This window comes from Nestor notabilis, unplaced genomic scaffold (genome assembly GCF_000696875.1).
Source record: "Nestor notabilis isolate BGI_N333 unplaced genomic scaffold, ASM69687v1 scaffold33829, whole genome shotgun sequence".
NCBI lineage: Eukaryota > Metazoa > Chordata > Aves > Psittaciformes > Psittacidae > Nestor > Nestor notabilis.
Window position 1 is genome coordinate 526 of NW_009945639.1, and position 12,466 is coordinate 12,991.

General features: G+C 38.1%; 1 protein-coding gene across 1 annotated transcript; it reads left to right on the top strand.

Moving 5' to 3' along the window:
• Positions 1-3,141: 3,141 nt before the first annotated feature.
• Positions 3,142-11,268, top strand: LOC104412287 (structural maintenance of chromosomes protein 3-like; the record flags this gene model as incomplete). The annotated part of the gene is made up of 12 exons (XM_010022953.1): positions 3,142-3,217; positions 4,726-4,764; positions 5,574-5,641; positions 6,015-6,086; positions 6,476-6,555; positions 7,114-7,192; positions 8,545-8,662; positions 9,181-9,356; positions 9,540-9,620; positions 9,856-10,020; positions 10,533-10,654; positions 11,055-11,268. Coding segments are annotated over 12 exons (1,290 nt in total), but the record flags the coding sequence as incomplete, so codon positions are not given.
• Between the last annotated feature and the right edge of the window lie 1,198 nt (positions 11,269-12,466).

Consider the following 12,466-nt stretch of genomic DNA (forward strand, 5'->3'; position numbering starts at 1 on the left):
AAAGAGTGTGTTCTACATAAAAAACAGGTTTTCATCAACTGTTTGGCTGTCCAGGGAGTGTTTCAAATGCCTTTTGATCATGTTTTAGTAAATCACTCTGTCATTGCAGGTGCGCACATTGCATCAAAGTCTTTGAATAATAATTCTGGTTCTCCAGATTTGAATTGCACAAAAGTAGTAAGTAGTAGTGAAGGTAGAATCAGAGCAAGGAGTCCAAATTACGTCAGGACAGGGGAAATAAGTTTCATCTGGAAAAAAGGAATTTAGGTGGCCAATAACCAATACTGTTCAGGGAGCTATAGAAGACAATGTAAGACGGTGTGAACATGAGAACGAAGCAGGTGAAGGTGAATTTGGTTCCACCAGTATCCCATATTTTGTTGCTTCCCAGAAGTCATTCCTGGAGTTAAAGTTTAAAATTATTTAAGTCTTAATCCTTAAAGGCTATACTAGGCAATAAAGAAGTTACGAGGCTTCAGAATATGTAAGGTGGGTGAAGTGAAAAACTATCTAGGAAAAAACTTTGAGGGGCTGAAATGATGTTCAGAGTCTCCCTGTGTCGTACTCTTTTGGTGCCTGAGGATGTGGGTAGTAAAAGTTTGTGCTTCTGTAGCAATATCCAAGAAATTATGACCTTATTGGGTTGGCTTTACCTTTTTGTAGAGGTTTTCAGGTTCTTATGAGAACAAAGTAGGTGAAATACTCCATTCTGGATGTTTTTAGAATACAGGTAAACTGTAAAAATACTAGCGACCAAACTTTTTTGCCTATTTCCCCCTTGAAATATGGTCAATCAGGAAGTAGCATTGTTTGCCACATGTGGTTGGTGCGGGTTTGTTTGGTGGTTGTTTTTTTTTTTTTAATTACTATTATTACCTATTTTTTAAAAAATCAGAGTAAGTGAACATAGTTGCTATGGCCTAGAGGTGTAGAGTTGGTGGCAAGAGTTGAGTGAGATTTGCTGTTCCTCTTTTCCCTTTGAAAGCCACTGGTACTGAGGCAGAGCTTACTATTGCTGCTGTCATCTGGAGATGAGGCAGGCTGTTTAGGAGAGATGGGGTCTGTGTTCACAGCCACAGTGACTGGGTAATCTTCAGCTCATTCATTGTCTTAAACTTGCTTTCTGTAGTTTGGTCCATTAAATTCTGAAATCCTTAATTACTTCCATTATGGGTGCTTTGGATTTAGATAAGTGCAGGTGCTTAATGAAAACTGTATCTTGCCCAAGGAGAGGGAGCATAGACAGTTGCAATTCAAAAAGGTTTAGATAGGCAAAGTATTGGAGGAAGTTATATTGGAAGACTCTTCCTTTTCCAGAATAGCTGCTGTTGCTTAGACCTAATGTTTGACGGTCAAGGATTAGTAATTTTCTACCTACCTATATACTTAGCTTCAGATTCCAGTAATGAAACAGTTTTGCAAAGAGGATTTGACAAGCCATATTGCCTGGGAAGAGAATGGCTCTGTGATATCTGACTAAAAGTTAGTTAATGTCTTTAAGGTTTATTTCATTTTGATTTTTATGAACTCCAGTGTTTGATTTGCTGTCTGACATGGTATTTTCATTTGGTATTAATGAGATGGTTTTAATCCATTAGTACAAACAGGTGGTAAGAGGAGTTTTCTGTGATAATCCTTGATAATGAATGGGCTGTCTCATAATGGGAGAAAGACTTATGACCAAACTTGGTGTGAATAAATCAGGGCACTTTCTTCTCCCAGTCTTTTGTCTACTGAATTTTATGGACAGGATTTTTTCCCCACCATTTCTATAGCATGCTACCAATGTTATGCAAGTAGTTCTGAAGGTGGTTGTTTCTTGAGTTGCTTAGGTGTACAGTTAATGCAGCGTTTCTAGTAGGGGGGAAAGGCTTGCTTTAATGTGTACAGTATTACTTCTAGGCTTTTTGCTGTTTTGTATCTGCTTCTCAGATACCAAGTATAATGCTAATCTTCTGGAACATGGACTGTGTTTGAAGATGTGAGAGAAGGGATGATATATTCAGGAAAACAGAAAATGGTGATGAGACCATACACCTTACAAACAAACCAAATGCTAAATAATTTCTCATTTTAAACTTCAGCTGTGAGAAATACTTTTCAAGTTGTTGTGCTGTCTTCCTAGCAAGTAACTCTTAGTTCATGACAGCTGTTGTAGTGAAACATTGGCATTATTTGAACATTATCTTGCTTCTTTTGGGGAAGAGCTGGGTGAAGAACATAATGATGAAATGTCAGCTCTAGTCCTTTTGTAAGCATTCTTGCTGACAGATCTGCAAACATCAAAAGTTTTCAGGTGGCTGATGTGTTAATGAGCAGAGCAAAGCTGCTGTATAGTATTTCAGCTTTAATGTTTGGAAAAAGTTGCTTAATGCTTGAACGTATGTGCTGGGTGTTGGACCATTTTGCTTCTATGCAGCACACAAGTGTTAGGATGTTGTCATTCTGTACCTTCTATGTTCCTTGGTATGGTAAATCTCACATTGCGACTGAAATAGAAGAATTGGAATTTGAGGTGCAGCTTCTAGATGACCGTTTGCTGTGTGGCTCCTGAAGTTAATTGTGTAGGTTTGTATGTGTCCATTTAGGAAGTGAATTCAGTGGAACCAAGATATTTTGCTTTTTTAACTTTTCCCTTTAGGTTGCTCAATAAAGCAACATAAGATTGTATTGTATATAAAAAAACTAGAGTCTAGTACAGTTATTGCAGTCTTCAGTTGCTCTGCTTGGAGAGTTTGCAAATAGAATTCTCATGCTGTGTGTGGATTGCATTATATAAATGTAGCCCTCTAGGATAAGTACTTGTTATACTGGGGCTTTATTTCCTGTATGTAATATTTTGATACAAATACATTTTCTTGGGTAGTTTGTTACAGTAAGACTCCCAGAAATTTCACTGTGCTTTGGCTAAGAGAAGTACCAGCATCTCTCGTAATGCGGGGATAAAAATCTGTCCCTAAAGTGATGCTTAGGTGAGGGGCAAGTTTTATGATACAAGTTGCTGACGAGCTGGAAGGTTGAAGTCTGTGTGGGAAGGGTGGGTAAAATCAGGTACAATTAATAGAAATATGCTGTAAAATCTTACAGTCCAAAACCTCAAGAACACAGAGAACTTTATTAAAATAACTCTCTTCTCATTAGGTAATCATTCAGGGCTTTCGAAGCTACAGGGACCAAACCATTGTGGACCCATTCAGCTCGAAACACAATGTCATTGGTAAGTTCTGATACTTTTAACATTAACTGGAGCTGCACTGTTCTTTCAGGTGATGTTCACATCAGAGGCCTTTATAGTTTTTAATAATCTGCCTGCATTTGTTGATTGTATTTTCTGTTTTGTAAACTTCCGTACGGTTATCTGTAACATGTCACAAGGTGTATTCCACTTATAAAGCAAAGTAATGTTAACATTTGCTTTTACTTTTTAGTATGTCTGACTCTTCAGAAATTGAGTGTGGTCTATAAACTCCTTCATATGTGCAGATGTCTATTAGGCAGACCCCCTTTAAAGGCTGGTGTTGCAGGAACAGCAGCAGGGAATTTGTACGGGATTCTTTGAGTATGTGTGTGTAAGCATGATCGTTTTTGATTCACAAGCACACTGGCTACAGTAAATGGCTGCAGAAAAGATGATCCTCTTTCTTCCAGCTTTAGAGGGATGAATTTCTGGAATGTGGATTGTCAAAAAGTATGTTTGGAAGTGTAGCCTCATCAGCAACACCTAATCTAACAGTTATGTTGTTGTCCACCAGCCTCGAGCCTCTTCCATTTTTTTGCCCATGGATGCTTTGTCCTGCTTTTTCATTTGCATTGACTTTAGTGATTGTGCAGCAACTTTGAGACTGCTGACACTACAGAAAACTATCAATTTTGGACATAAAACTTAGTAGCCAGGATTTATGCTGAGACTGGGAAAAAACATGCCTACGGCTTGAATAGCATGTCCTATTCCATAATGTTACTTCAGTGGGAGCTAAATCTATCCATGTATTTGTGGTTTTAAAAGGTAAAAAAATCTGGCTCCATTATTTTTTGCCTTTCTAAAGACCTTACAGCAATCCCAAGTATTTTTGGGGATGAGGTGAATCCATAGGGCACGTAGGCAAGAAGGGATGAAAAGCCTTGGATGTTTGTTGCTGCTGGAAGGCAAGCAGTTTAAACATTAATACAGTAGGTGCTGATCTGAAAGATAAGACACTAGCTCTGCTGAAACACATCGTGATTGCTGTATGTAGTGTAGTGCAGTGTTCTTATGCCTTTATTTTTTAAATAGAAATAGTACTTCCATTTTATTTTTTTTTCCCAAACAAAACATTGCTGAATCAGCTACCTGAAGTTCATACAAGGCAAGTGATCTCCTTTGGTTAAATATAAAACATTGATGCTGGGATCAATGAAGAATTTGATTTAGGTCTACTGTTCTACCTCACCAGGAGATCAGTATTAAAAGGATGGGAATAAATAGGATTTGCTTAACTATTATTCTCACTGTGGAATAGTGTTGGAGTTTGTAAGTCATTGTAATGTGTTTGAGTGGGGAAAGGGCTGCTCTCTTGTTCTCAGTCATTGACTAAGTGATCCACCTACTAAGTTTGCCTCATTCCCTTGGAGTTTTTCTGGCTGTGTTATATTTGGGTTCTCTTCTTGCATATTTATATGCAACATTTAATGCAGCAGTGTTAACCTATGTCAACTTGAGGTTGTACTTTGTGTTTTAATTTTCAGTGGGAAGAAATGGATCTGGGAAAAGCAACTTCTTTTATGGTGAGCATGAATTTCTTAATATATACATTTCTTAATATATATATATCATGAGCATGGGGATGCTCATGATACCAGGTTTCTTTGGTTTTGCCTGAAGTTGGTTTACCAAATGTTCTTCCTCAACAGGGAGTGGCAGATTGGTAGTGATTTGACAGATGTCAATGCGCTTGTCTAATACTTACCTTCAGGTTTTTTCCCTTGTATTTGGCCTCTCTTACTAAGGGCCTTCTAAGACTTACAGATGACAAAAAGTATTTACAGGAGGGAATTGATTCTAAAAGTCACTCCTCCTTGGAAGCCGATTGTAATATTTGCAGCTGCTTAAGACATTCTTGGTGGCTAAATTCTGAGCTGGTTCCATACCAGTATGGCACAGCTTATACAACCTTTAAATTAATGTTATGAGGGGTTTTTTGTGGGGTGGGTGCATCAGTGGAGGTGCAAAAGTGTCAGTCAGGGGTGTTGGTGGCCTTTGTGATGGTAGTCTTTATAAATTGTCAAATGTTAAGTATTTTACTAATATTTTTAGCCTGTGTGCTGTGTATTTGCAGAGGAAAGCTCACAAATTCCTACTTGTGCAGCATTGTTATAGCTTATGCAGTCAACCAGTTACAGTGGTGACAATGAGACAGAGAAATTCTGGTGTGCAGTAAGCAGGCTGAGTGATAAAGTTAATTAAGTGACATTATAAGACATTAGCAGTGGCATGACTGTACTATACACCAGGAGAACAGTATGGTTTAAGAAACTGCTGCGTATCTCCCTGAAGGAAAGAATAAATCTTCTGTTTCTTTATTATTTTATTACAGCAATTCAGTTTGTCCTCAGTGATGAGTTTAGTCATCTTCGCCCAGAGCAGAGACTGGCTTTGTTGCATGTAAGTGAAGCTGTGTAACACCAAGACTAAAGAATAAGCTAATGCATTTGAACGTTACTACAGAAATGGCAAATTGCTGGGCTGTAGCTATTTGAAGCCAATTATTTTGAAAGCATCCTTAAACGTTTTTTGTTTTCCATTGTCATAAGGGAATTTATTACAAAGTAATACACTAGGCTGATAATGCATGCTGGTGAATGGCTATCCAAGATTTTCAGAGATAAAAACTATGTACTAGATCTTGCATAGATGCTCTTGGCTCAAATACTTGGATGTAAAAGGGGTAGTGGGATTGTCAGGAAAAAGGGGAGATAAATGAGCTCAAAATCCTTCTAAGGTGGAGATTGTCTAACCAAAATATCTCCTTCCCTAGGAAGGTACAGGCCCTCGTGTTATTTCAGCCTTTGTGGAAATTATTTTTGACAATTCAGACAACAGGCTGCCGGTAAGTTGAAAATGCTACTTGGGGAATAGACCATTATTTCAAACTCTGGTAATCTCAGGATTACAGAAGCCTTTGGTACAATAACAGCTTTTATAGACTCATAATAACAGCTTTTATAGAATCATAGAATGGTTTGGATTGGAAAGAATGTTAAGATCATCTAGTTCCAATCCCTGTGCCATGGGCAGGGACACCTCACCCTAGACCATGTCACCCACAACTGTGTCCAGTCTGGCTTTGAACACTGCCAGGGATGGAGCATTTACCACTTCTTTTGGCAACCTGTTCCACTGCCTCACTCAGTTCTGGTAGAAAGTGCCATAATGTTCTGGATTAGTTACAGGTACCTACTGCAAGGAGTTTAATTTACTGGGTTTTGTTTCCTTAAGATTGATAAAGAGGAAGTGTCACTTCGCAGAGTCATTGGAGCCAAGAAGGACCAGTACTTCTTAGACAAGAAAATGGTGACGTAGGTACTTCTTTTCCTTAGCTGAATGGGACTAGTAGTATTCCTGTGAAATTCTTTAGTCAACTTGCATCTCTAGCCTGAAATAAATTTATTCAGTTGTATAATATTTAATACTGGTAGTTTGACAGCAAGGACATCAGTCCTTGTGCAGTAGACTGCAGACTTTGAATTTACACTTTAATCCAGTCATTAACATAATGTATAGGTGCTTATATAGTATTTCTCTCGGGGCTTTACTTAAATAGAAGAGTTACCAGACTTCAGGTTGCTTTCCATGTGATATCTTTACCTGTATTTGCCCCCCTTTGCTTTAAGGTGCTTCCTTCTTAATCTCTTTCTAATACTATAGTATTTTTGATTTTTTTTTTCCCATTTTTATTCTCTCATTTCATTTTTGAATTAGCTATTATCAAAGAGGCTTCTTCAAATAGAGCATGCATTACATACAGTGATTATAACGTGATGTATAGTTGTGATAGTTTTTAGTTGTGATATTGAATTTTTACAGTTGTCACTTTTACCATGAGTGTTTTTAATAGTTTCACAATAACGTTTCAGGAAAAATGATGTAATGAATCTTCTTGAAAGTGCTGGATTTTCTCGCAGTAATCCATACTATATTGTCAAACAAGGAAAGGTAAGATTCTTCTTCATAAAGTGGAAGAAATTACTGTCAAAGAGTATCATGTTCCCTGGATGCCAAACTTAGTTCTGTTATTGCAGAAGTAAACCAAAACCTACATCCATTTTAGTTTGAAGCGGTTCTTGTAGATGCTGCTTTTGCAAATATTACTGTTTCTAGTAGTTCATGTCGATTTTAAGGAAAGTTTTAGTGTCTGTAATGCTGATGTTTAGAAAAGTTTTTGTTTTTTCATGGTTATCTTTGCAGTCATATGCTTTTCTGTATACTTGAATAAAAACCTTAATTTCTATCACTATTTCAGTGTAAATCCACAGATTTCAGGGACTTAAGATGAGACAGTAAAGTAATTGTAGAAAATTTTAAGAGGCCAAAAATGCTGTCAAAGGCTAATGAATGGAAACACGTTTGGAAGTACCAAAAGTGAACACACAGCGGGGAATGTGCTCGCAGCATGGCCTGGTCTTTAAGACCCAAGTAGCTTACCAGAGCTTTCAAAGAACAAAGTTCTGGAGACAAAGGACAGATTACTTTTACTGGCTCACAGGGTGGGGACACCATGGAGACACTGATAACTGTCAGCTCCAAAAGATTACTGAAGGGCATACTTCAAAGGGGAATGCAGGGGATTTGAGGAGCACTTGATGGCAGAGATGCTGTCCCAGCAGTACAGTGTCTCAGGTGTTTATCAGGTTAAATTTTCCTATTCAGTTGAACATGTGTATTGAGAAGAAAACTTCAGCTGGAAAGTCATCCAAATGTAATGGGGATTGGTGCATATGACTCTTGCTGCCACAATATGCATACTGGCTTTAATATAATAAAACTTAGCAACAGTTACCTTCTTATAAAAGGATGCAAACACTGAAATTCTGTTGAAGGGAAGCAAGTTTTTCATCAGGTTTACGTGTATGACTGATTTAATGTTGGATTAATGAGTGGTTTATGACTTGACTTATCCCAAGCTTTATAACCCCTACATTTTGGTGTGGCTTTATGGAGGCATTTAAACTATTTGGTTTAGCACCAGGACTTAAAAGCCCAAATTTGAGTTTCTCTACACATAGTTTTGAGTGGGTAATGACTTCTACAGTGTACGTTAACACTAGTTATCTTGAGTTTTAGCAGTAACTGGTAGCATCTGAAGGCCAGCAAAATTTATTGTAAGCAGAATAGTTGCCATCCTAAAGTAATTGTCTCAAAAGTAGTATAGTATATACTAGGTATCTGAATCTTCCTGCCAAAACCTCAGGCAAGCAGGCACAGCAAAAAAAGTGCAGTCTTTGCTCTGTCATGGTTAGCCGTACATCTAGAGCAGGCTTTTGAAATCACTGATCTTGAATTTTCAGATCAACCAGATGGCCACAGCTCCTGACTCTCAAAGACTAAAGTTACTAAGAGAAGTAGCTGGTACAAGAGTGTATGATGAGCGTAAAGAAGAGAGTATTTCACTAATGAAAGAAACAGGTAAAAAAAAATGCTTAGTAAATGACTGTTTTGTGCCACAGTAATTCTGTTGACTCTGAAGGTTTATGGCTTTTTCAGTAAAGCTAATTGCTAGATAGGATTTATTTGTAGTATGTTATCTCAAAAGGTCTAATAAGTGACTTTGTGTGTGCTTTTATTACTGAAACTTTTTAGCAGAGCTGATAGGGATATTCGTACTGTTCACAACACACAAGTCATGCCGCCTAGCAGCGATCCAAAAATCAGGATGCCTACTGCTAGGCAAACACTGAAGTTTATGTGGTATAGTCTATACTCACTTTTAGTGTGTGAGCCAAGAGAGTACAAGATTTACTTAACTAATATTAACAGTTCTGCCGTTGGAATGTTTTTTTTGGTGGAACTTCTGGACATGGGTTCTCCTTTTCAAATTTCATGACTGTTGACAGTTAATCACTGAAGGAGATTCAGTAGCTGTAAAGGCATGGGAATGTATGAGCGTGTTTAACTGAACTTCAATCTTGTCATCTTTTCAAAAGAGGGCAAGCGAGAAAAGATCAATGAGTTGTTGAAATACATTGAAGAGCGACTGCATACCCTAGAAGAGGAGAAAGAAGAGCTGGCTCAGTACCAGAAATGGGATAAAATGAGGAGAGCATTAGAATACACCATTTATAATCAGGAGCTGAACGAAACCCGAGCTAAGCTTGATGAGGTGAAATGTCTTATCTAATACAAAATATAGCATGAGCTGTTGATTTGCTTTTTGCTGCTTTTCTTTGCATTCCTTGGTAGAATCCTGACAATGTTTTCACTAATTTAACAAATTGTATTCTTTCTGGAACTACTACCAAGCCAGAATCATGCTACTTAAGCTATTGGTGATATTTCCATACAGCTTTCTGCCAAACGAGAGACAAGTGGAGAGAAATCCAGGCAGCTGAGAGATGCACAGCAAGATGCTAGGGATAAAATGGAGGTAAGAATACTACTAACAAGGGCTCTTCAGAGGCGTGTTTCACTTTGTGGGGTTTTTTGAGGTTGGTGTAGGTGGTCTAAGATCATGTTAAATTCTATTTTATGTTTTCATCCCATTTGGAAACGGGAGAAGTTTTTCACACTATTAATGGATCTTGATCTACATAAGAATAATCTTGTGAGTTTTTATTGATCCCGAAGTGTGTTTAAAACACTGCATGCTTAACTTTGCCTAGGAAATAGAACGGCAAGTTCGAGAACTGAAGACAAAGATTTCGGCAATGAAAGAAGAGAAAGAACAACTTAGTGCTGAAAGACAGGAACAGATTAAACAGAGGACTAAATTAGAGCTGAAGGCTAAAGACCTGCAGGATGAATTAGCTGGCAACAGTGAACAAAGAGTACGTAACAGCAGTGAAGTCTTAATATGTCATTTGCATGAGGTAGCATACTTGTACATTGAAGATCTGGTTTTAGACTGCTGCCTTTCATTATCTTCTAAGGTTTGCTGGACACATGTCTTAGTCTTTAATGTCTTTCTAGGGGATGTAAACATAGACTCCTGTGTTATGATCCTTTATTTATCCCCCTGCATGTTGCAAAACAAAGCATCTATAATTTTCTTGATCTTAATTGCTGCAAGGAGGGTTTTGTTTGCAGAACTAATTTAAACTTGGTTGTTTGGCCCATACAGACCTTCCTTGCTTGCATAGTTTAGCTTCTTGAGAATGCTTCATTTCATCCCTCCTTGCTGTCCTGATTAGAACTGAATTCACTTCTGTTACACATTGAAACAGTGTAGCATCGGAGAAGCAATGGCATCATACAGTTAAATAATTCTTTAGAAGTATGTATTTAATAATACAGTTCCTGTTATCACCTAGCTTTAAATAGTGCTTTGTTTGACTTTCAGAAAAGACTGTTAAAAGAGAGGCAAAAGCTTCTGGAGAAAATTGAGGAGAAGCAGAAAGAATTAGCAGAAACGGAGCCGAAATTCAACAGCGTAAAAGAAAGAGAAGAGAGAGGAATTGCTAGGTCTGTGGCAGTCAAAGCATTTTTTAAAAATAGTATCTGTACTGTGCATATGTGCAGTTAACTCAGAGTTGTACTTGTTGCCTGACGATGGGGTAGCTGTGTGTACTTACGGATGGTCTGTAAAAAGCTGCCTTTACAGCTGCCGGGGGAACAGTGTTTGGTGAAATTAACTTTTAAGCTCAGCCACTTTTGTGGGCTACTGTGGACTTCCTGTTTTGTGAAGTCTTCTGGGTAATTTTCTGGTTTATCACGTGATCCCTTTCTTTTTGTTACGGATTTAGGGCTTAAATTTCAGAGCCTGGTTTGACACTTCTTGAAAATTCTTATGGTAATTCTTAATGCTTGCTCTTAAATTCATGATTTTTTTATAATACAGCATGTCTTTCCCTTCTCAAAATAGACTTGCACAGGCCACACAGGAAAGAACAGATCTTTATGCAAAACAAGGTCGAGGGAGCCAGTTTACTTCCAAAGAAGAAAGAGATAAATGGATAAAGAAAGAACTGAAGTCTTTAGATCAAGCCATCAATGACAAGAAGCGGCAGATTGCAGCTATACACAAGGATTTAGAAGATACAGAGGCAAACAAGGAGAAAAATTTGGAACAGTACAGTGTAAGTTTTCAGCTTATTGTCAGTATTTTTGAGAGAAAAGTTAAATGCTCAATCTTATCTTGGACAATGGGATTTTAGTGCCTGTTTATAAGGAATTTGAGACTTTCTGGTTGGGTGTAATCTCTTAAAAAGTGAAGACATCTGTAGATAAATGCTAAACTCACATTAGCACTGCATCTGACTACTCTGTGCGTTGACTTGTTCTTGTATTTTCCCTGAAGTGTGGTCTGTGTTGGTTGTTTTCACTCTCCTCTTAATTTTCCCTAAACAGAAGATCTGTTAAACTGTGCTGCAGGCACTGCACCTTTGCACAACTGCGGCTGGTTAGAAGTTGTATCCCTGTCCATGTTAGAAGATTCATCTGTCTCAGTATTATCTGTGTAACTTTTAGATGTGAATTTTTATTCAGAAACAGCTCTTGCACTGGAAATAGAGCAGCATAATCCAAAAATATCACTCCTGCTTGGAGCTACAGAAGTGAAAACTCCTGCACTTGTGATGGGGAGCATCCAGTGCCAATGCTGCTACTTTGTGCTGAGAGACAGTGTTCTTGGTCTTTGTGTAATATATCTACCAAAACGGAGGATCGGCCTGATGCCCCAGGACTGTAGTTGTACAAAGACAGTGGTGTTCTACTAAGATACTGTTTGGATGGAGCCAAATTAGCAAAGTAATGATTCTCTGAGTTGGTAAATGAAAGAAATGGCATTTAATACTGATACTGTAATTGTATTGTACTGCTCTGTAGAGTTCTGTAGAATTGAAGAGGTAAAATTAGAAGAGGCCTTTGATTCCTTTTATAAACATATCTTGGTTTTCTTTTTCTCCTTAAGGAAGGTCAGTTTATGCTTAGGCTAAGAGTTGTAGAACTTTTGTTGTTCAAAGGGGAGGTGTCTTGGGTGAGAGCTTGGAAAGTTATGTTGGAAAAACTTGGCTATGCTTTAAGAACACAGCTAATCCTCTTGTATACACACAACTATGAAAACATCATCTGAGTGCTAGCCTTGAGCTGCTCGGAAAACAGCAAGTGTTAAATGAGCTAGGGAAGGCTGTCTATGCACTGGCTTAAACAGCACGCTGCTGACAGCAGCTGTAATAAAGTACTAGTACTGCTGGAGAATTTTGGCTAACAGCAGTATGGCATGGTTTGGGGCTACAGGACTTATAGACAGCGGTAGAGCAGTTGACGTCATCTACC